Here is a 24,900-nt window from a genome sequence, read left to right as displayed (position 1 = left end):
TGCCATCTATTGTGTGCCTCCAGGCACCAAGTTAAGCTGGAGCACCTTAATTATTGTAAAAAATCTCATGTGTGGCTCTGTGTATTTTTCACTAAGCTAGTATGCTCTTCAGAGTTGATAGTTTTTATCTGTTTTCCTAAAATAACAATTCAGTGTATGTTTTCAAAAGAAAATTCTCTTAAGTATTTTTCTATCATTTTCTTTTGTGTATGTGGTTTTTTTGGGGGTGGAATATATGAACATTTTTAATATCAAATTGAGAATAGAGAATATTAATTATGCCTAGAGAACTCTTACATATATTGATTAAAAGTAGAGCTTCCTTAGAGAGCTTACTATGGCTTTCTTAGAAAATGCCTTAGATTTATTAAAACAATAGAAACTATACAATTATGTGATTCAGAAAATTAATAAAGCATTTTCTTATTTTTTGAAATTTGTATTTTTACTGAAATTTTTTTCTAGATGAACTGTTATTATAGTTAACTTTCTTTACTACATAATTGATTTAAATCACTCAATTTGAATTCAGAATTTACTCATAATTACTAATAATTCAAAATTTGAAGAAGCAAAACAAAGAGAAGTATATTAATAAATATTAGCTTTAAACTTAAATGAAATATTTTCAAATAGGTATTGTTTCAAAAAGAGTGTCCATGTTTTCTGTGCCTATGCCCGTGCAACTGTAACCTCAGAAATATTTTCGTACCATGAATATTCATTGCTAAATTAACTCTTTACTTTCTTCAACTCTTTTCTAAAAGATATCCTTTTAAGGCAGAGAATTTGGAAGTATCTTTTTCATAGCCAGGGCAGGAAATTGTCTGTTGAAATCTTCTTAGGGCTGTATATATATATATATATATATATGTATGTTTGGAGGGGGAAACCTATTTTTTTTCTCTCCAGCAGGAAGAAATTTCCAAAATATGCTCAAACACTAAATCCAGTTTCCTTGAATTAGATACTTACAGTTTGTTACAGATACAAAAAATGCTAGTCAAGTGTAATTTGTATATATAATACACCCTGAAAAGTTTACCAACTTCATTTCCTTTTAGATCTGCAAGACACAAAAAATAACTTCTCATTAGTCAAAGAATTTTTAATGATTATTAGGAAGGAAACTTGCCTATGTAGTCACAAGTATAATAGACAAAATCAATGACTTTTTGTCTTTATTATAACTCAAAAATATTGGCAATAGTACTTCATAACAAGTATGCTAAGCAGCAGGTCTGTAGAATCATTGTGTGTATGTATTTGTGTATTTTCATGTATTAAATGCCATTATAACTCTTTATTGATTTGTATTGTATTTTATTGTATTTTAGAAAAGGCGCAATGAAAATTTACTGAAAATGAGTTAGAGTTTGAGATTTATGATTTTGTTGTATATATACTTGTATATATAGCTTTTATCTATATTAAATGTTAGACGTGTACATATGTATGGCTTTTATGTGTATTACATTGCTTTCAGTTTTCAAACTGCCTGTTTTTAAATACGTATCTTTTTGTTGTTTGATTTAATCTAGGCTGACAGAGTACTTCTTGGTGGTCCTGGTAGCTTTTATTGGCAAGGTAAGTTAATATTTTTTTAAAATTACTCAGTCATGATGGTGTATAATGCTTGCTTGGCTTATATGCCTATGAGATTTTTCAAATTATTTTAAAGAAGGAAATTGAAAAATACAATTTAAGTGTGTAATCACTGTCTGTTACACAGTATTCTTTTTTAAAAAGGACTGTAATATCCTATATACAGTATGATATATAGAAAATAAAATACATGGCATATTGTAATATATATTATATATATTCCTAGGAGAAAATAAAACAATATTTTTAAAGTAAATTATAAAGTAAATCTATAAAGTAATTGAAAACTATTTTTATTGCTTCTTCATCTCTGTACTCGCGAGGCGATGATGTAAGTGTTAGGAAGTGTGGAACTGATCGATGACGGGCAAAGTGTGGCATTCTGAAAGCTCATGGTTTTAAAGTATTTTGAATTTGCTCATTAGAATATTTAAATGGTTATTTTCTCATTAATTACTGACATCAAGAATGATTTCTTTGTGTTTGGGGAGTTTTTAAAAGAAAGGATCTTACTAAGTTTCAAAAGAATATAATTAAACTGGCTTCAGTATAAAGATAAAACACATTCTTCAGTCGTTCTGGGAGGCCCAATGAAATTACCATCTGTACAAATGCATAACAGATCATTATTTGCTGACAATTTGAAAACAGGTAACCAGATTTGCTTACTTGCTTTACTTTATGTTTCATTTATTATTAGGTACACACAGTTATTTAGTTAATATATTCACATGTTTGTTTTCTGCTAAAAAGTGCTGTTTACAAGGTCAGAACTTTTGTTTTTTGGCATTCTGATTTTCAAGCATTACCAGTATTTGGAAGAACTGGAAAAACCTATGACTATATTGATGTGCAAGTACTTTCTAAATCCGAATTTTACTTCTGTGCTCTACTCTATGTTTTCCTTACTTGCTTTTTTGTAGGAGAATGCATGCTTCATTTTGGTTTGTAGAAAACAAAACTAAAGAAAGAGATTTACTGAAGAAAAATAGTAAAGAAAGAAAATAAGAAGGAATGAGAAATGGGAATAAGTGAAAAGTTGAAAGGGATGGTGAAAGAGAGAATGAAGAAAAGAGAAAACTCAGGGAAAGATGGATCAGCATACTAACTGAAACAGAAGAATTTGAATTTCTATGAATTACACATCTATTGGAAAATGAAATGATTTAGGAAAATTGTATTGGGTTTTACAGTTTTAAAATGAAAACAAAAATAGTTCTAATTGCATACAAGATTAAAATAAGAGGTATTAATGCTTTCTAGTAAGATAAAAAACATGGATTTATGTTTTTTCTTCAGTGCTAGTTACGTCATTCAGTGGAGGGGAGGGAGGTGTCTGCTGGGAAGGCCTGGGAACCAAAGATTGAGTCTGTGATTCTCAGCCAGGACCGCTTGTTACCTCTGCCTTTTTAAGAGACACAGCTGTGAACATGTTTAGAAGACTAGTTCTTTTTTTTTTTTTTTTTTTTTAAGATTTTATTTATTTATCTGAGAGAGAGAGCACAAGCAGGGAAAGTGGCAGAGGGAGAAGAAGAATCAGGCTCTTGGCTGATCAGGGAGTCCAAGGCAGGGAGGCTGAGGCAGGAAGGCAGGATTTGGTCCTAAGACCTCGGAATCTTGACCTGAGTCAGAGGTCGTCTGCTTAACCGACTGAGCCACCCAGGTGCCCCTAGATGACAAGTTCTTTTAATACCTTGAGTATTATACAGTGTCTGTTCATTCCTATTTAAAAGTTAGGACCGATACAGACAATTGATACTGTGTTGGTTGGAATTTTATTATAAATGGTCTAGGATATGTAACTGAAAGACTCACTGGCTTGGCAGAGAATATTTTGTTATAAGATTAAAATCTGCACATTTTACCCTGAATTAATAAGTATGTCAGAATGAATTTTGCCATAGGTCTCAGAATTATCCCTGTACAAATAGTTAAAATTATAATGTTTTATTCAAAAGAGATGATGGGATTTTCCTGCGTTCTTTGATTCAAGAAATAGTTACTGAATTCTTGCTATGTGTTGGGTACTGTTTAGGCACAGAGGATAAAGTAGTGACCCAAACAGAGGGTTTTCCTACCCTATAGACTCAACTTTTGTGACTGGACAGAGTGAAACAGGAGACGATAAACGTTAGCTATAAATTTCTTTCGGACACAGCAGAAATGAAGAGATTATTTTCTTCATGACATTTGATAAATTACCTTTCTTGGGGTAGGGAACAATCTGATTTTTATGTAGTGCTCTAGCTTTCTTGTCTACCTGATAACTTAAGGTTGTGAAGAAAAGTGAACTCACCCATTCAGGCCTCTTCATAAAGGTATCCAGATAATTTGTGGGGAAAAAAAATCAGTTGAATTAATTACTATAAAAGTAAAAGTAATTATTTCAGTAGATATTTCAAATTCTAATGGATTTGTTTGGGAAACAGCCCTTGGTTTTATTATTCTAGTTATTTAACATCGATTTTTTTGTGAATTAAGACAAATCCTGTATTCATAAATTTTGTTTACTATCAGTGACTAATTTTAAGAACTAGCTTGAATAGAAGTAATTGTGACTTTAAAAATATCAAATTTCAGATTTAATATTATGGAGAGTTATTTAAGGCTAAGAATTAGAAATACTAATCTCTAATGCTATTTTTTGTGTGTATGCAGGTGCTGTCTATCGTCTGCATCATAAATTCCCATTAGAAACTTGCTTTATGTATATTTTTCAGGTCAGCTCATTTCGGATCAAGTGGCAGAAATCGTGTCTAAATACGACCCCAAAGTTTACAGCATCAAGTATAATAACCAGTTAGCAACTCGAACTGCTCAAGCTATTTTTGATGACAGTTACTTGGGTGAGTAAAACCAAAATATGGATTCATTTTATGGCATTGCAGTGTTATTTGTCCTAATTTGCATATGCTACCTTAAGCAGGAAAATCTTTTATGTTGAAATAAATTAAGATTTTTTTTTTAAATATAGAGAACAGGAATGTAACAATTTCAAATTGTTATTGAGTACTTAGGTTATGTTATATTTCAGTAGTGGAAATTGAAGAGTGGTTATTTATAAACTAATAATAATAGATAACTTTTGTGTTTTTAATTTATTATTTATTATTTATTTTTTAATTTAATTTTTTTTTGAGAGAGAGAGAGAGTGTAAGTGAGCAGGGGTTGGGGGAAGGCAGAGAGAGAGAGAGTCTTAAGCAGGCTCTAAGCCCAGAGCAGAGCCTAAGGCTGGGCTCAGTCTCACAATCTTGAGATCATGACCTGTGTGGAAATCCAGACTCTGACGCTAAACTAACTGAGCCTCCCAGGCACTCCAATAATAATAGATAAGTTTTAAAGTGTGCTCACATATTCTAGGCATTGTTCTAAGTGCTTCATCTGTATTAATTTAATCTTTATAACAAGTCTATGAAAGTATACTGCTGTTCCATTTTGTAGGTAAAGAAACTGAGGCACAAAGAGGCAGCTTGCCTAAAGTCACTCACTTAATAACTTGCTGTTCTAAGATTCAAGCCCAGGCAGTCTGAGTATTAGGCTTCTGTTCACTATGTTATTCATGGTATTAAACTATGGTCTTTAAGATTTACTAAGTTTTGTTACCTCCCTTTAAATTTCTCTTGTTAAACCAAGTACACATGACAGAGATAGTACTTTGCTGATTGAGAAAGTCTATTTGTTGCTCCTTTAAGATGAATTACAGATTTACCATTTTTTAAAAATTGAAGTATAATTGACTTATAATATTATATTACTTTTACATATACAACATAGTGATTTGTATTTTTGTATATTGTGAAATAATCATCACAGTTAGTCTAGTTAACATTTATCACCACGCACAGTTAACAATTTTTTTTTTCTTGTAATGAGAACTTTTAAATTCTACTCTGTTACAACTTTAAATATACAATGCGGTATTCTTAATTATAGTCACCATGTTCTCATTACATCGCATGACTTATCTATAAGTGGGTATTTGTACCTTTTGACCACCTTCATGCATTTTGCCCATCCGTCACCCCCTGCCCCTGGCAATCTCCGATCTCTTCTCCATATCTATAAGGAATTTACTGTTTTTAACTGACTCCTTTGTAAAATTGATAAAGCAGTCTTATTTTTCTAATAGAGATATACTATTTGAGTGTTTAACTGTTTCCTTTAAATCCATTTACCATATACATATAAATCTGTTACCCCTAGAGAACAAAATATTACAGGACTAAGGGAATATTTTGACCCTTGAACGATGCAGGGCTTAGCTGCATCAAGCCCCTACACAGTCAGAAATCTGCATGTAACTTTTGACTCCTACAAAACCTAACTAATTGCCTATTGCTGACCAGAAGCCTTAGCAATAACATAAACAGTCAATTAACACATATTTTGTACGTCATCTGTATTCTATACTATATTCCTACAATAAAGTAAGCTAGAAAAAAAGAAAATGTTAAGAAAACCATAAGGAAGAGAACATGCATTTACAGTACTGTACTATATTTATTGAAAAAAAAATCCATTATAACTAGGCTTGTGCAGTTCAAACCCCTTATTCAAGAGTCAGTCCTACATGAAAATATTTTCAAGGGAAGCCTACTCAGCAAGTATGTTTGTGCCCTGACGGTGTTTCACATTTTGTTCCCCCTTTAGGTTATTCCGTAGCTGTCGGAGATTTTAATGGTGATGGCATAGATGGTATGATGCCCTTAAACTATATTTAATCCTTCTTTAAAAATATAGACTAAGCATTTGAAACAGGTGGCATTGAAAAACCTCAGCAGTTTAATAGTTTGAAACCATTGTCGTATAATGTAACAAGAGAAATGAGGGAGATGTTAGTACATTGACTTGAGCTTGGTCTCTGTTAAACTTTCTCTAGCAGCCGCTGAAGGTTGAGCCGGCTGGTTGCTGGGGGCCCCTGTGTCTTCCCTGTCTGCTCCTTTCCAGCCCCTAGCATTGTAGTTTTTCTTCAGCTTCTTTGTCCTCTTGGAAGGGCTGAGTTTCTTCTTTCTGTAGATGTAATTTGTAACTTTCTGGGCTCTGCCTGTAAGACTGTTACCCCATCCTCTGTTTTTCCATCCATCTTCCTTCAGAGCTCAATTTAGGAATCAGAGACCCCATTCCTGGGTCACTGCCACCTCTACCCTATTTCACTTTGCTCTGTATTAGTTTTCATTGCTGTACATAGAGCTTTCTTTTGTTCTTAGGTCACTTTATCTTAGCCACTCTCTTTTTAATAAGATTACAAATGCCTGACGCACACATGCACTTATTTGAGGGTTCTCAGGAATCTTTCTGTATTTTGTAAAGATTTGATTTTTGTAGTTAAAATATGTTATGGTCATTTATTTTGGAGTACCAGTTTTTTAAGATTTTTAAATTTGTTTTCTACTCAAATAACAAAACAGAACTTAACGCCTTCTGACATATCCATTTCCTCCTGCAGTTTTCAATATTGGTCTTGAAAATGAGTAATTATGTTTTTCTTTTCAGACTTTGTTTCAGGTGTTCCAAGAGCGGCGAGGACTTTGGGAATGGTAGGAAAATTAAAAGGAATCTAAAAAAAAAAAATCTCTGGGTTATCTTATATTTTACTGTATTTCATATGCTTTGTTTTTCCTCCACAGGTTTATATTTATGATGGGAAAAACATGTCCTCCTTACACAATTTTACTGGTGAGCAGGTATGCTTTTAAAATGTTTTTGTTCATTTAACATTTTAACATCAGCATTCCTAATGTTTTAAAACTTTTCTTGGTAATATCATAATGGTTTACATTGAATATATATAATTATTGGTTTAATATTCAATATTGTAAATATAAGATAGGCTTTAAAGAATTCACCTTTAATCAAAGTAATTTGGGTAAACAGAGCCTTTTGTAATTGCACATTATGGCTTGTTTTTTGAGGAAATACAGAAATTGCACACATACGTGTCACATACACAAAACCAAAAAACTTCCTTTTTCTTTACTGATGACATTAAATTCTCCTTTGAAATGATCTGTGCCTTTTAATTTTATTAGTTGCAAACCAAAGCCTGGCACAGATGTGTACATTATAGATATTATAAGTAAACTTCGTCTGTAGTACATGAAATAAAACATTGTTCAGTTAAAAAGTAGTACTTTCAATTATATAAGACTGATGAATCACTGAGCTCTACCTCTGAAACTAATAATATATCATATGTTAATTAATTGAATTTAAATAAAAAATATTTTTTAAAAAGTAGTACTTATAGGTACTAGACATTCTCTGCAGGTACAGGCATTTTATAACATTTTGTATTATATATCTCAGAGAATTAAATGACAAGTTAGGAACGACAAAGGGAAAATTAGCAAGTACAGGAAAAATAAATGTCTTTCAGTTTGCAGATCTGGGTGGGATTCAAGCCCACTTCTTGTTCAGAAGAGGTTGTGAGGCTTGGCGAGAGGCTTGATAGAGTAAGGAAGTAGACTCATGGTCCCCGGAAACCTCTTCCCATGTGTGGCAGTCAGGGTCGGTGCACAGCACAGAATGGCCTGTGGCAGGGGGGGTTACCCCTTTGTGCGGCTGTGACTTCTTGACCTCCAGCAGCTTCTCCTGTCGGATGCCCATGTATATCTCCAGACCATGTTGAACACAGTCACGATGCTTTCTTTATTCTTCCTCAGCGCTTTGTGGTGGGGGGGGGGGTGGAATATAGACTTTGCTTTAGAACAGAGCTAGCTCTAAATTCTCAGTCTTATTGCATCGGACAAGGTATATGCCACTGTAAATATGGTGGATCGTTTGTAAAAAATAGGGATATGGGTACCTTCCTTATGAGGTTATAGTAGCAATCAAATGAAAACATTTCAATCCTGGTGCCCAGGGTAAAACTTATCTCAGTAAATGCCCTGCTTTCTTTACACTTTCAAGCAGAGCATCCTGCAAGACTGGGACCCGAAAATAGTATTCTGTTAAATTACACTGCAAATACAATACACTTTTTACACACCCTCTGATCTGCAAATACAATATACTTTATTCACACCCTCTGATCTTGTAATTGAATGCAGAGTGCCCCTTTCTTTGTCTTCAGTTACACTGAATCAACCCAAAATAGATAATGTAGGAATCTCCTGTGTCATTGCCTCCTGATAGCTCCACTAATCAAATTTTGGAAGCTTTGCTAACTTTACTTTTTTTCATTTGTTGATTCATTCCTCACCTTAGTTCATCTTTAAACTGTCATTTCTCTTAGTTTCGCTTTGCATGTTGGGCTGTCTTTAGAACTTTTCTATTCACATTTATTTCCAGCCAGGCTGCTCATCCGTGATGGCCAGCAGTCCCTGTGGTGGGGGAAAGGGCATTCCTTCTCTCTCCGTGTTAATCCTGTAATAAATCCAAAAACATCCGTACTGTGTATAATTCAAAAGCAAAGCCACTGGCAAGTAATCAGTTGAGATGTGAGACAAGAACAAAGTCATTCCAATATCTTTCTAAAGAGTGATTTCTTGAGAGTAGCAGTGTTTTCACATAAGGAGAGACAGTTATGATCTATTAATAATTATTATCTGTTCTCTTCCCTGCATAAACTCCCACTGATAACTTCTTGGGCTCATTTAAAACTTCTGTCTGTGACTGTATGCCTTTCTGATTGTGTGTCTATGTCTGGCACATGTTGAGTAGTGGAGAGGAAGGGAGATAGTAGATTAGGCCTGGGAAGGAGGGGGTTGAGCATTGATTATACTTGAATTTCAGTGGGATGTGTTGAAGACACTGAAATGATATAATGGGATATGTTTTGCCCATAAATCTAGGAAAATAAAAAAGCCTCATTACCTGATTGTGTTGATAGAATAAACAAAAAAGAAGAAATTAAGATTGAAAAAACACTATGTGCAGAGAAAAAAAATAACCCTTTCTGTTTGATGAATATGCCAAATATATTCACTGTCCAAACTAGTTGGATGAAATGTAAACATTTCATTCTCTTTTTGTTATCCAGATGGCTGCATATTTTGGATTTTCTGTCGCTGCCACCGATATTAATGGGGATGAGTAAGTTTAAAAAGATGTTTCCAGGAACAGTTTTCCTCTCATGTTTATGAATGCTTTACTAAAACTAAACATTATTTTCTTCTGTTTCTTTGTCCCGTTCCTGCTAATCTTTCTATTTAAGGAACCAACTTGAAGCAATCTTATCGGGACTATGAGAAAACCTCTATGTTCATAATTTCTTTCAGTAGCTTTTATGATGTGAAGGAATAAAGTAATTTTTATGAATTATAGTTTCTTAAAGGAGTTAGAGGAAGGTTTGAATTTGAAGTGATTTTATGCTTCAGTTTGGTTATGAGAGATATGGAAAGAGGGAAACTGAGTTTTAATAAGAAAAAATTATTAATAGGTGGAATTTGATCTTGCTTTGGTGAGAAAGATTTTGTCTTTTAGTTATGCAGATGTGTTTATTGGAGCACCTCTTTTCATGGATCGAGGTTCTGACGGCAAACTCCAAGAGGTGGGGCAGGTGTCCGTGTCTCTGCAAAGAGCCTCAGGAGACTTCCAGACGACCAAACTGAATGGGTTTGAGGTCTTTGCGCGGTTCGGCAGTGCCATAGCACCTTTGGGCGATCTGGACCAGGATGGCTTCAATGGTAAGATCAAAGTTCAGCAACGGTGGGTTCCTAATTTTGTGTCTACCCTCATCTGTTGGAAGTTCATACTAGCAAATCTTCCTGGAAAGAAGCATTTGATTGACAGTGACACACCGGGTTAAACGACAGTTGCTCTTTTTCGTTCAAAAGCAGGGGGGAGAAAGGGTTCTCATTAGTTATTATTCATAGAACCTCAAATTAGAATTTTGCTGTAGTTAATTTCTGAAAGGAAATCTGCCTTCCCAGGGAGCCCAGTGTAAGGTGGGGATTTTCTGTCTCTGTCCTGCTTTGCAGCAGCGCCCTCTACTGTCCCATTTGGATACAAATGTAAAAAACACACCCAGGTACATTGTCAAGGATGCCATGTTGACTACAATTGCATCCCTCAAAGGTAGGATTTGCCATTCATATTTTTAAAGCCATAACTTTGTTGTGGCTGTCTAAGAAATTCTGAAGGAGGTTATAACTCCGCTCGTGGGGGCAAGTAAAAAATATAAGCTCATTGTTTTATTATAGTCCCATTTAATAATTTAATTAATATCTGTAGGTATCTTTAAAAATCAAAGTTAGCTTTTATTTTAGAATAAAAGCTAGATTACAAATTATCAAGCCTTTAAAAAAAAGAAATACTATTACAAAACTCTCTGGAGATCACAGAATAAAGTTGAACTGTTGGTTTTTTGAATAACCGATAATATTTAGGACTATGCCCCTTAAAATTTAAAGAAAGTTATAAATTAAAGAGAAAATGTCAAAAATACAGTTGACTCATATCTTCCACTTAGTAGTGGAAAAGGAAAACGTTTTTTGAGGCTTCGAGACCATTCCACTCCTGCCTCTCGGGTAGTTTTATGTCATGCACTGGAAATGTCATTTCTGAGGTTAACCCTAAATGTTTTCAGTGTTAGTGAGAACTACTCACAGAGACATCTTGCTTCCTAAAATAGAGTCCTAAAGATCTTTACTACAAGAGAACATAAATCAAATGGAACTCTGGTGTAAAGTTTAAAATAGAACTTGACAAGAACAGCATAGAACAGATTAAGCTATTACTTATTGATAACAAAGCTACTTAGAAAACACAGGACCAAATTTAAGGTTCTATCTTGAATAAATGTAATGAGTTCTTTGCTATAGCAGGACCTCTGTCTCTGGGTTTTCTGGGAGACCCTAGGCATGTTTGCTATCCCTTTGTCTTACGGGTATTCCAGCCACTTTAAAGAAAGTTTCCTCAATATCATGATCTGGCTGACACCTCGTTCTGCTTTCTGTATTTTTATTGAAATATGTGATCTGTGAATATGACAGTTATAAACAACAGATAAAAAATACTGAAGTTTTACAAAGATTTTACAAACAGATTTTACTTCTAGAGATGGATACTATAGGGGATGATTTTGTTCTCCCCAAGTTTCTCCTGGAGTCTTACTGTCCCAAATAGAAGATTGTGAATGATCTGAGCTGTGTTTATGTAACTATTTATATATACTTACAGATTATATGTATATGTAGTTCATATATATAAAATGAAGTATTAGTTATAACCTGGATCTTTTCTTTGTTCAAACCTGATGACATTAACCCTTTGTTATGCCATTCATCTTATATTCCTCCCTTTCTACCGACAGCCCCTAGGAAACCCTTGGTATCAGCAAGAGGGGTACTGAAAACAGAACAGTAGAGCTATGTTCTATAATAATGTGCAGTTTTTGTCAATACCTCTCCAGAAAGAGGGAAAAACACAGAAAATAAAAACTGAAATGATCAAAGGAAGAAGTCAGTTGAGTGAAAAAGTAGGACTTTCCAGGCTGAACAGATGCGAGCCAAGAGAGATGATTAGAATATATAAAACAATGAGAAGTTTAGAAGAGTTACAGATAATTTTTATTAAATGGTTTCTCAACACTGGAGTTATCTTCTGTTGGGAAATTATATTTTGATAAATACATTCTTAATGCATATGTCAAGTTAGAAGTTATGCTTACCTTTGAAACTTAAGAAAGATAAAAGAAGGACTCTTACATAATTTAAATACTACTTTAAAAAGAAAAAAGAATAACAAATTCTTAGTTTGGTGCTTCCTGCAGGCCAGGCACTGTTCTAAGGGCTAAACATGAAAGGATAAATTAGAGCTCATTCATGTCCTTAAGGAATTTAGCATCACTAGGGGCAACTTTCATGTAAACAAGTAGACATTAGAATGCAATCATCACAGTGTTTGAGGTATTCCTGGGCATAATGGTCTTACCTAAAAGATGAGAGATCAAGGTGTCTTTGGTGTCTCAGGGGATGCAGCAGCATCAGGGAGCCTGAAAGCAGTCTGTGTATGTTAAGATATAATTACGGCAGTTTGGAATGGCTGGCACCTAGGGGCTATCACAGGCGAGATGGACACATCCTTGCTCTTATGAAGGCTGTGTTTTGTGGAGGAGCCATAGAGTAAACACATAATGGGGAAATTCAGACAGTGATAAAGGCTGTGGGTTAAAACAAACAACAAAAAACGGCAGGTTAATGTGATAGTGCTTAGACAGTGTAAGTGAGGGGAGAGTGCATGGGTTCATTGTCAGGGAAAAACCTCTCTAATTAGATGACATTTCATCTATGATCTGGATAAATGGAGCAAAGCTTAAAAAATGTTGGAGCAAGAACTGTTAAGGCAGAGGGAGCAGCAAGTATAGATCCAAAGATAGGAACTTGCTTGGCATGTTTGAGGAACAGAGGAAAAAGGCCAGGATTGATAGGAAGGGTGAGTGAGGGATAGAACTGGGGTTGGGAGGTGGGGAGCAGTGGTGGAATGAATAAAGAAATCAGGTAGTGTTTAAATGTTTTGGGAAATAATTGAAGGATTTTCAGAAGGAAGGTGACATGATATTAACCTTTGGCAGCTTTGAGGAGAGTGGATTTTAGGGGCAAGAACAGAAGTGGGAGCCACATAGGTTACTTTAGGGATCCAGGGAAAGGATGAGAATGGCTTGTCTAGGATGATACCATCAGAGACAGGGAAGTGGACATATTTATAATATATTTCAGAGTTAGAAAAAGTCATAGTGACTATTTGTTTTGTTTTTTTAAAATAAGAATTTCAAACTTCTTGTTTGTATTATTTTAATACAAATGGAGCAAGATTGAGATGAAGTCATAACTTTCAAATTTCCAACCCAGACTGACTTCTGCTTCAAAACAAAAACCATGTACATTTAAATTAACTAGACTTTTGAGAGCTGGAATGAACCTTAGATGAATGTTTCTACATGTCCCTTTCTTTCCGTTTTTTTTTTTTTTTTTTTTTTTTTAAGATTTTATTTATTTATTAGACAGAGATAGAGACAGCCAGCGAGAGAGGGAACACAAGCAGGGGGAGTGGGAGAGGAAGAAGCAGGCTCATAGCGGAGGAGCCTGATGTGGGGCTCGATCCCATAATGCTGGGATCACGCCCTGAGCAGAAGGCAGACGCTTAACCGCTGTGCCACCCAGGCGCCCCCCTTTCTTTCTGTTTTAAGGATGAGGTATTTTGAGGTCCAGAAAGGTTAAGTGACTTATCCAAGTTCAGACCCAGAATATCTGACTCCAAGTTAATGTCATTTCCACACAGTTTTGCTTGAATCTCCTTAAATTAGGTTGTTGCTTTTGATAGGAGGATATGGTACTAAACTTTGAATCAGTATTTATTGTGATAAATGAGTTGTATGAATACAGATCCTCCCCTCCTCCCCCTGCTATCCAGAAGTGTAGAGCCTTACTATGAAAACTTTTATAAGCAGAGGGGTGCCTGGGTGGCTCAGTTGGTTAGGTGTCTGCCTTCGGCTCAGGTTCTGGTCCCAAGATCCTGGGATCGAGCCCCTCATTGGGCTCCCTGCTCAGTGGGAGTCTGCTTTTCCCTCTCCCTCTGTCCCTCCACCTCGCTCATGTGTGCTCTCTCTCTTTCTCAAATAAATAAATAAAAATCTTAAAAAAAAAAATTCATAAGCAGAAATGGTGTAAAGTGAAGAAGCAACTATCATTAATTTATATGGAAAATTTTTCCAGACCCCCAAAATTTCCCGGACCCAAAAAGTAACCTCTCTCAGGCTTTTGTGATACCTTAGGACACATCTTGCTAAGGGATGCAAAAAAATGTTGAGATAAAGTACAGATATACACACAGTTCAGTGCTATGGTGGTTTGATACTGAGATACTGGCTGTAATTCCCGAGGAAAGAGCTTAGGGGCACCACTCTTGCTGTTCTGGGTGCGTGCAGCCTCTAGGAGGGTTTATTGCAAAACAAACACTGAATGCTATTTTGGCTTTTCTTTTTAAAAGCGAATCCTCTTCAGATTCCTTTCAATTAGCAAAACAGGTCCTTTTAGGTCTTACCTAAAAGCAAAGTGGTGGTATGTTTGGAAAGCAGAAGATACCTGTATTAAGGTCTTTACCATGTAAATAATAAGCACTAAAGACTTCCTTCTCTCCATATTTGCCCTCCCACTCTCCATCGTCTTTCCTTCACCTTCCCCTTCTCCTCCTTCTTACTTCTCTCCAACCCTCCTTTCCCTCTTTTTCCCCTACAGATATTGCAATTGCTGCACCATATGGGGGTGAAGATAAAAAAGGAATTGTTTATATTTTCAATGGAAGATTAACAGGCTTGAATGCAGTACCATCCCAAATCCTTGAAGGGAAGTGGGCTGCTCGGAGCATGCCACCAAGCTTTGGCTACTCAATGAAAGGAGCCACGGATATAGACAGAAACGGATATCCAGGTGCTTTCCTAGAAATACACAGTGTTTCTTAGGTTTTTCAGCCCTAATAGAAATAGTTTTAGTTACTGCTCTCTTGATTTATGTTATGAATCATTTCAATTAAATACCTCAGGTATTGTTCATACCCCTGCTATACTGAAGGCACTGTTCTCATCACTGAAGGGGGTATGAAGCAAAGACAACTCTATTTCCTGGGAGTTTCCAACATAAGACACATACTCTAAGTTTTGTCTTTTGTTGTTGTCCTGAAGTCTGTAATGAAATGTCAGAGAAAAATACTGTAGAAACTAGAAACAAAAGCTGAATGTTCATTCTAACTTTTTAAATATCTTTTTTTATTTTTAATGGTCTAGCATTTTTATGGACTTGACTAATCGTGATTTAAAAAAAAAATTATTTAATTCTCCCGGTAAGGCTGGTGAGGAATATAAGCTAGCTCATCTCTTTATTATACCATTTTATGGATGAGAAAAGAGACTGAAAAAAGTGATTTGCCTGAGGTTTGCCTGTTGGTTTGAACAAGGACAGGAAAGGAGGCCTTTTTTCTAGCTCTTATATACTTTGGAGTATTATAATGGATCTCGATCATAATGAGTCCATTCTTTAAATGAAATGAAATATAATGCAGAAGAATTGGTTACCTTTATTGTTGAAACAGTTCATATAAGCCCAATATACAAGTGTGTTAAGTGCTTTTAGAAATAGGGCAGGAGTTGATTTTTACCTGTTAGTAGTATTTCAGGAGATTTTTTGGTTATTAATGCAATATATTTGTTACAGAACTTTTAGAAAATACAGAAAAGCATATCTTTCAGTCATTTTTTTCCAATGCATTCATACAGTTTTTTAACAAAATAGAAGTATGCCTTAGGCACTGTTAATAGCCTATTTTATTCACTTAAAATCAGGAATGTTTCCGCATATTATTAATTATTCTTCTAAACATGAATTTTGTTTACCATTCTATCAAATGTCTGTATTGTATCTTATTTAACTTTGTGTTTGGGCATTTATACCCTTGCATGTAATTCCAGGACATATCTCCAATTATTTCCTTAGGACAAAATTCTAGAATTGCTATGTCAAAGATATGCACTTTTTAAAAAAGTCTGTTGAAACATATTGTCAAATTACAATTCCACTCCCTCCAAAAGAAGGTTTTACAACTTTTTTAAGCACTCAGCAGAGTGAGTGATCATTTCCCCAAATTCGCGCCTACACTGAGGGTCATCTGTTGTTTCCTTTAAAATAACTTTAAACTATATGAGAGGTAGAAAATGTTACTTTGTTCTACTTTATCATTTTTAATTATTAGGGGAGGTAAGCATTTTTATTTATTTGTATATATATTTACTTTTGTGAATTTCTTTTTACTTTGTTTTGTTTCTATTGGGATTTTTTTTCTTTTTTTTTTTTTTAAACTTGCGGCAGTGCCTTAAATATTGAAGATTCTAACTCCTTAACGTGTATATTTTTCAGTTTGTCACATTTGGTTTTTTCACATAAAAAAGTTCTTAATTTTTATGTAATCCAATCTACTGATTTTTAAGGTTTCTCATGTATTTTTTGCTTAGAAAGGGTTTCCTCAGGTTTACCTTAGGTGTACTATGAGATAGAGCTCTTCATTTTTTCATAATCATGAGCCTGTTGTTACCAGCTGCATATAAAAATTAATGCATTCTGTTCTTGTTAATTTGAATGCTGTCTCATATTATTCTAAGTATTCTACATATATGTAATGTGCTTTTTTGGTTTTGTTTTTGAAACACTGAAAAAATTTATAATGAAATTTAAATTTATAATGAATTTTGTAATGAAATTATAAAATCCACAGGTACCGATAAAACTTTTTCCTCTGAGGGGTATATGTATTTAGGTGATATACACTCCCTTATTGTTGCTGATTTTTACGAAGTATCCATTAAAAAGATACTCATCCACCCAGATGAAAGATTAGCTTTATGATGAGTGTTTGCCATTTGATGATAGCTTATTTACAGTTTTCGTATGTTTTCACCTTTTAGATATTATCTTATAGCCACTTAATGAAGAATAGTTTTGAAACTATGTCTAAATCTTTATATATGCACTGAAAGTTTTATAGAATGGTATGTGAATTTAAAAAAATTATTGTTATTATTATTACTCACATGTTTTTCTACTCTCTTTTAAGACTTAATTGTAGGAGCTTTTGGTGTAGATAGAGCTGTATTATACAGGTGAGCATGTTTCCATATCCTGTAACATAGGAATATTCTGAATTATTTGACAGTTTTATAGTTAAGTCCAGTGTTTGAATTTCAGTTTAATTTTCTTGAAGTAATGATAAAATTTGTTTGTTCTTTCTCGTCAAGTATTGCTACAGGCAAGTAGCATTTACACAAGGAAATCCCAAAGGAGAGAAAGGTGTAGATTTTTTTAATTTAGAAAAGCATTCAGATTTTTCCCTCTTTGTTTTTAAATTGTGTTAAAAAATAATTCTCCTGCATTTTAAATCTTTGAAATTTATATGAGTTTACATTTTCTTCTAAAGAGGCAAGAAATTAACTTGATGTTTATGCCACAGCATTCTGTGACCACAAGGGCAGTATGTAATGACTCCCCAAATCAGTATTTTTATTATTAGAGCAATATGTATAAATCCACTTACCTGTATTTCTCAACTTCATCCATGTTCCCGGTTATTCTCTATATTTAATCAATTCCGCATGCTTTAGGCTACCATCTGGCATCCCAAGTAGATTAAGGTGTTTGCACTTCCATGGGATGTGTTTGTGCATGCCGGGATAACTAACATTAGTTCTGTGTAATGGAATTTATGTCGGCCAACTTGGCGCCACCTGTGTGTTCCTATAGATTCCAGGATTTATCATGATTGAGATAGGCGTGCTGACCTGAGCCTACTAGATTTTTATAAAGGATTAAATCTGTGCATCTGAACTTTGGAAAGCTATTTAATTTATCACTTCAGTTTTTAAAATTGTTATCAACGAATTAATAATGCATGTAGTAAAAGCTCAAACAGTACAGAAAGGGCATAAACAAAAAAACATACTTTATCTCATGTCAGTTACTGGTTTATAAGTATACCCTACCAGAAATATCCTGTGCATTAAAAAATTGTGTGTGTGTATGCATCCTTTGTACATCGTGGGTTTTTTTTCTTTCTCATATAAAAATTACATCTTGGATATATCTTAGAGATCATCTCTCATCCACACAGATGGATTTATGCCGCTCACTTCCTCTACTGTATTGCATTGCATTAGGTAGATGCCCCACAACATGTTTAACCATTCTGCTGGGGTAGACTGAGTTCAGTTATGTTGGCCAGTTGTCCCATTTTGCCTGGAACTGAGGGATTTACGGTCATGGGACTTTCAGTGCTAAAATCAGCACAGTCCCTGGAAAACAGGAATAGTTTGTCATTCTGTGTTTAGGTTGTTTTTATTCTTTTGCTATTATAAACAATGCTTGAGTAAACGTTGCATTTACATATACAGTGAATGTAAACCTAAGATGCTTAGGTCAGTCTAACACTTCAAATAACCTTTTTTTTTCTTTGTTTTAACCAGGGCCAGACCAGTTATAACCGTAAATGCTGGCCTTGAAGTATACCCTAGCATTTTAAATCAAGACAATAAAACCTGCCCACTGCCTGGGACAGATCTCAAAGTTTCCTGGTAAGGGGATTAGTTTAATAATAGTTATTATTGTGATTGGTGCAGTCATTATGAAAACAATTGAAAACGAATGGGGGGGGCCTGAAATATTGCTAAAACAGTTTCTGTGAGTATACTGTCTTTTCATAGATTGAATTATGGAAATACTGTTCTAAAGTAGATATGTAGAAGGCTCTAGAAATATGCTATAAACTAGTATGAACTTCATTTTAAAAAAATGATGCATGAGTGAATGAATATAAATATATTCAAAAAGGAGATATTTATATATTCAAAAAGGCGAAAAAGCTAATAAGATCTCAGAACTCATTTATATTTAATTCTAAACAGGCCCATGAACTTTTAATTTTTAAAAGATATGATCTTTTCCAAATTTAATATCTGTGAATAGCTATATGAAAAATATTATATATATTAAATCTATATTATAAGTAACATATTAGCACTATAATATACTGTTCTTCTACTTGTTCCCTTACTAGTTTCTAAAGAAAACTGATTTTTTTGGTAAATTTAATGTCTGAATTCTTCTCTGGCCCAGTGTTTCTCAAGTTTCCATTATGTGTATGCTATTTTTTGCTATGATTTTTGCTGTATTTTCATTCTACCTGTATTCATAATTTTTTAAAGTTTTTTTTTTTAAGTAGCTTCCACACCCAGCGTGGAGTCCATTGTGGGGCTTGAACTCATGACCCTAAGATCAAGACCTGAGCTGTGATCTAGAGTTGGATGCTTAACTTACTAAGCCACCCAGGCATCCCTAAAGTTTTTTTTTTCTTTAAATCGATTCATGTTTTACTTAAAAACATTTTAAAATAAGATAGAGAAACCCAGTGCCTTTCTCATACATGTCAAGATAAGTATTAAATGAAGAAAAATCTTGACCCATTTACTACTAAAATTACCATGAGTACCCTGCTTTGGAGGATGCTGTTCTTTATGTTCCTTGGTTACACAGAAAAATCAGAGAACTTCTGCAAAATGGAGGGTGGAATGATTGGAAGTTGGGAAAATTTTACTTCAGAAGAGCTAATGAAAAAATATTTTTCCTGGTTTTGTTTTTGGATTATTATAATTAATAAAAACATTTTTCAAAATTTTATTACTTTCATTGGATTGCATTAAAAATTTAACATTTTGTCTTAATTTTATTGATTGGCAGTGAAGTTGTTTTCAGATTTTGGCTTTAAGTTTCACTGTCTTTCTTCCCTTCATTTACTCTGCATGCCCCTGTGAAGTTGCTAATAATATATTTTAAATTATGCAAATAATTCAAAGGTTTTGAATACACTAAGCAGTAGTTTTCATATGTTTTCGATTATGGCACATAGTATGAAATAACATTTTGCATCGTAATCCACTAAAGACATGTATGCAATTTAAACAAAAGTTCCATGGAATCTTAACTTCAGTCAATTTTATTTATTTGATTTACTTTTTTAAGATCGTGGCTAACCCAACCCATTAAACTAATTTCATGACTGGTTAATAAACCCATTCACAACCCATTAATAAATCATGAAAAACACTGTTCTAGAGAGCTTTCTAATTAAAGGAAGCTTTGGTGGGGCTTTTTAGTAAATGAGATGTTATTTTAAATCTGGTCGGTCATTTCCGTCATTGAGATTTATCAATAGGTTCTGTAAATGTGAGAGGAAGTTAGGAGATTCTTTTCTTTTTCTTCCTTTTTTTTTCCCCATCAAGGTACAATGAAAATAAATGTGCTTAAATTACCGAAACATGAGTTAGGTTATTCTGTGTAATTTCATGTTTCAGGAATAATATTAAGACATGAGGAAAGATACAAAAGGCTTCACTATATAAACTGTGTATTAGAAATGTGAGATTTAGGGGCGGTATTCAAAAATATGTCTAAACTGATTATAGGATTTGTATATATTTTTATTTTTCTACAGTTTTAATGTCAAGTTCTGCTTAAAGGCAGATGGCAAAGGAGCACTTCCCACGAAACTTAGTAAGTGTTCTGTGGAAACATTGTATAATGATTCTGTCTATAGCACTCAGGAAGTATTTTAAGATATTTGAATAGTTAACACAAATAGTTGTTATTGTTGTTCTTCATTTGACATTTATGTTTAAAGACACTTAACAATGCAACATAATTACCTTGTTGACTTTTAAGTTAATTCGGATAGAATACATACTTATTGACGTTGTGAACAAAGTAGCCCAGTGAATGGTAAATATAGCCTTCAGAAGGTTAAACAATTACCAATGAGAGATAAATGAACTCTAGGGGAAATGGGTATCATTGTTTATAAATAGATGATCTATGGAAGAGTTGATATTTTATGTGTTAGAGAAGCTTCCAGCAATCTCAGGAGTAGGAGTGCTTTAGAAATGGTGGAAGAAGAAGTCTGGGCCACTAAATTTAACCCACATGACAAGCTCCTAACTTGACTCTTTCTTTCCAAAAAAATGGTTTATATGGTCCAGAGAGCAAAGTAGGAGAGCTAAGTGATTGTTGCCAAGATTTTCGTTATGTTAGTGACAAGTGCTGAGAAATAATGATAAAGCAGGGGAAGAGGACTGAATCTTTTGGGTATGTGTTTGTGCATGAAAATTCACATAGAGGAGCAAGGCAAGGCATTGCTGGAAGATGACTTTTCAGTAAAGACCCGAAGGAAATGAAGGAGCTAGGGGATGTCTGGAGGAGTATTTTGCACAGGGGAAATGGCAACTTCAAGAGGCCTGAGACAGGAGTATGTTTAGCGTGTTTGAGAAATAAAAGGAGGGCAGTGTGGGTAGGCGGAACAGACCTGCAAGCAAAATAACCCTGTGTTCTCACCCAATTTGACATGAAGTTCAACATTTAGAGAAACTTAGAAAGTTGGTTCTAAAGGTCTGCACTCTTGTCCACTTTGAAGAAACTACTTGAAGAAGAACTGAATCTTAGAAGGAAGTCACCCTAACAACTGTGCTTCAGACTATTGGTTGCACATTCGTTTTAAGATAATTCTTGATCCAGTCAACTTTGGTCACCTGCTTCATCGGGGACATATTTATCTGACAATCTGATACGGCAGCTTCAATAGAAGTAGTAGTTGCAGGTGATGCAAACTGTTTATTCATCATAGTGTCTAATAAAATGGTATGGGTACATACATATTAGTAAATATTTCTTAATCAGCAAGAAATTGCTGCTACTCGCATTAATGGTGGAAGTCTTAGTTCACATACATTTCATGCCCTGAACTTCTTTCTCTCAACTTAAATTAAAAGAAAAAAATTTCCCTTTAATCTGATAGTTTTTTATTACTATCATTATCTGTTGTTTGGATTAATATATGGCATTACCTTGGGGATCATTGGATTGATTATTTACTCTTAAATATTCAGAATTCATATGTTATAGTCTCACTACATTGTATAGACATTTTTAGTGAATTACAAGGAGATTATTTCTTAAGAAGTAAATATCTCTGTTTACATGAAAACTCTAGGTATCTAGTACAGATAGGTGTCCATAAAGATTATGTTAGTTATCAATCCTTTGGTTTGTATAGACTTCCAGGTGGAACTTCTTCTGGATAAGCTCAAACAAAAAGGAGCAATTCGGCGAGCACTATTTCTCCATAACCGGTCGCCAGGTCACTCTAAGAACATGACCATTTCAAGGGGGGGACAGATGCAGTGTGAGGAACTAATCGCATATCTACGGGTAAGAGATAGTTTTCTGCTTCATTATCTTTTACTTTTTACTAATTTTTAAAAATCTAAATGATTTTCACTTTGTATAAAGTCTTTCATATTAAATCAAAATGAAAACACCAAAGAATACACTTGGGAAAATTTGGCTTTTTAAAGTCTCAAACCTGAGTAATGGATTTTTGCTCCTGGCAAACTGGATATTCCAAATGGCTGTTCTACAACAATGCTACTGAATAAATTATACCAAACATATTTTCTTACGTATCGCTAGTTCTCAAAACATAATACAAATTTCCAGGGTCCAAAAAAATAAGCAATCAGTTAAAAAACTACATTGGCAAAATTTGACTTGTGAGTTTAATGTGAATTATGTGAGCCAGACTGGCTGGGGAAAGGATGAGCAGTAATTGCCCCAGAAGAAACAAATTTCAAACCTGCAAAGGCTTGAGGTGTTGAAATTATCAGTTACAAAACATGGATTTTTATAAAATGTTTAAAGAAAGAATAAAACTTTTAACAAGGATACAAAAACATCAGTGAAGATTTGGAAGACAGCGTAATTAACAACCTCAATTTAATGGACCTATATAGGATACAAAAATTGACCATATATAGGTCACAAAGGAAGTCTAAACAGATTTCAAAAAGTTGGAATCATAGAAAACACACTGTTTGATCATGGTGCAATTTTTAGAAAGCAATAACAAAAGCAATTTTTAGAAAGCAGTAACAAAAGGAATTGTGGTTTTAAATAACTTATGGATCAAAAAAGAGATCATAATGGAAATTTACTTAGAAATGAATCATAATGAAAATTCTGCTTATCAAAATGTGTGGGATGTCACAGAAGCAGAAAATAAAGTAAATGTATAGCCTTACATGCTATTTAATTTAAATGAAAGATTAAGAAAAAATCGAGGGAAAATAAAACCAAAAAAAATTAACTCCACAAAATAAGGAATTAAAAAGGAACATAGCTACGGGTAAAGAAGGGATTACAGTAATAGAATATTTTTTTTTTAAAGATTTTATTTATTTATGTGACAGAGAGACAGCCAGCGAGAGAGGGAACACAGCAGGGGAGAGGGAGAGGAAGAAGCAGGCTCCCAGCCGAGGAGCCCGATGTGGGACTCGATGTGGGACTCGATCCCGCAACGCCGGGATCACGCCCTGAGCCGAAGGCAGATGCCTAACGACTGCGCTACCCAGGCGCCCCAATAATAGAATATTATAATACCTTGTGCTAAGACATAGAAAAACTTAGACAAAACAAGAATATACTTAGAAAATCAAACATAACTGCCATAAAAAGAAATAGAAAACCTGAATAAGCCATTTAACCATATAAACCCTTCTAAAAATTGAGTTGACAGTTAAAAATCTTTACACAAAGAAAACACAAGTCCCAGATGGTTTTATAGGCAATATCTACCAAACCATGAAGAACAAAACATTCCAATACTAAGCTCTTTAAAAGAATAGAAGAATAGAAAATGTGTTCAACTTAATTCTGTGAAGCCAGTGTAATTGATACCCAGAGTGGTGGAGGATAGTCCCAGCAAGAATTTCATGCCAGTCTTTCAGAAAGACATAGATGTGAAATTACTAAATCAAATATAAGGAAACTAATCCTAGCAGTTTATTAAAAAAAAGATAAAATAAGTAGACCAATTTTGATTTGTTCTGGGGTGAGTTAATGTAAAATATAGAAGTATAACTTAACACATGAATAGACTGAAGAAAAAACAGAAACGTCTTAAATATAGGAAAAGCTTTTGGTTAAATTAAATAACTCTTTATGATTTAAACAAGCTTCAGGGCCGCCTAGGTGGCTCAGTCGTTAAGCATCTGCCTTCGGCTCAGGGCATGATGCCAGGGTTCTGGGATCGAGCCCCACGTCGGGCTCCATGCTCTTCTGGGAGCCTGCTTCTTCCTCTCCCACTCCCTCTGCTTGTGTTCCCTCTCTCACTGGCTGTCTCTCTCTCTCTCTGTCAAATAAATAAATAAAATCTTTAAAAAGTAAAAAACAAGCTTCAAGTTGGAGGTTTTCCAAGATGGTGGAGAAGTAGGAGACCGGAGTTTTGTCTGGACCTGGGAATTCAGCGAGATAGCTGTCAAATCATTCTGAACAGCTGTGAACTCAACTGGAGATCTAAGAACTAAAATCTAATCAAGTCAAAATAAAAAAGGCTATTGAGATGCAATAAAAAATGGAGGTTCTAATGAGGATAAATGAGGCAGAAGAGAGAGTTAGTGATATAGAAGACAAAATGATGGAGAATAAAGAAGCTGAGAAAAAGAGAGATAAACAACTACTGGATCACGAGGGGTAAATTTGAGAGATAAGTGATACCATAAAGTGAAACAATACTAGAATAATTGGGATCCCAGAAGAAGAGGAAAGAGAGCGGGGCAGAGGGTATATTGGAGCAAATTATAGCTGAGAACTTGCCTGATCTGGGGAAGGAAGCAGGCATTCAAGTCCAGGAGGCACAAAGAACCACCCTCAAAGTCAATAAAAATAGGTCAACACCTTGACATCTAATAGTGAAGCTTGCAAATTTCAGAGA

The 24,900-nt window shown here is 34.4% G+C and overlaps 1 protein-coding gene across 4 annotated transcripts in view; it reads left to right on the top strand.

Annotated features, from left to right (window-relative positions):
- Positions 1-24,900, top strand: part of ITGAV (integrin subunit alpha V) — a 99,822-nt gene that overhangs the window by 49,927 nt on the left and 24,995 nt on the right. For all 4 annotated transcript variants that reach the window (XM_040643102.1, XM_040643110.1, XM_040643096.1 and 1 more), the window contains exons 6-17: positions 1,542-1,587; positions 4,326-4,451; positions 6,256-6,300; positions 7,099-7,142; positions 7,233-7,289; positions 9,587-9,639; positions 10,030-10,232; positions 14,784-14,975; positions 17,149-17,194; positions 18,551-18,658; positions 20,575-20,633; positions 22,186-22,340. In XM_040643102.1, the coding sequence (XP_040499036.1) occupies positions 1,542-1,587; positions 4,326-4,451; positions 6,256-6,300; positions 7,099-7,142; positions 7,233-7,289; positions 9,587-9,639; positions 10,030-10,232; positions 14,784-14,975; positions 17,149-17,194; positions 18,551-18,658; positions 20,575-20,633; positions 22,186-22,340 (1,134 nt within the window). The remainder of the gene's footprint in view (positions 1-1,541; positions 1,588-4,325; positions 4,452-6,255; positions 6,301-7,098; positions 7,143-7,232; positions 7,290-9,586; positions 9,640-10,029; positions 10,233-14,783; positions 14,976-17,148; positions 17,195-18,550; positions 18,659-20,574; positions 20,634-22,185; positions 22,341-24,900) is intronic.

The sequence above is a fragment of the Ursus maritimus genome, unplaced genomic scaffold (genome assembly GCF_017311325.1).
Source record: "Ursus maritimus isolate PB19 unplaced genomic scaffold, ASM1731132v1 scaffold_1, whole genome shotgun sequence".
Classification (NCBI taxonomy): domain Eukaryota; kingdom Metazoa; phylum Chordata; class Mammalia; order Carnivora; family Ursidae; genus Ursus; species Ursus maritimus.
This window is presented reverse-complemented; position numbering and strand designations above follow the sequence as displayed.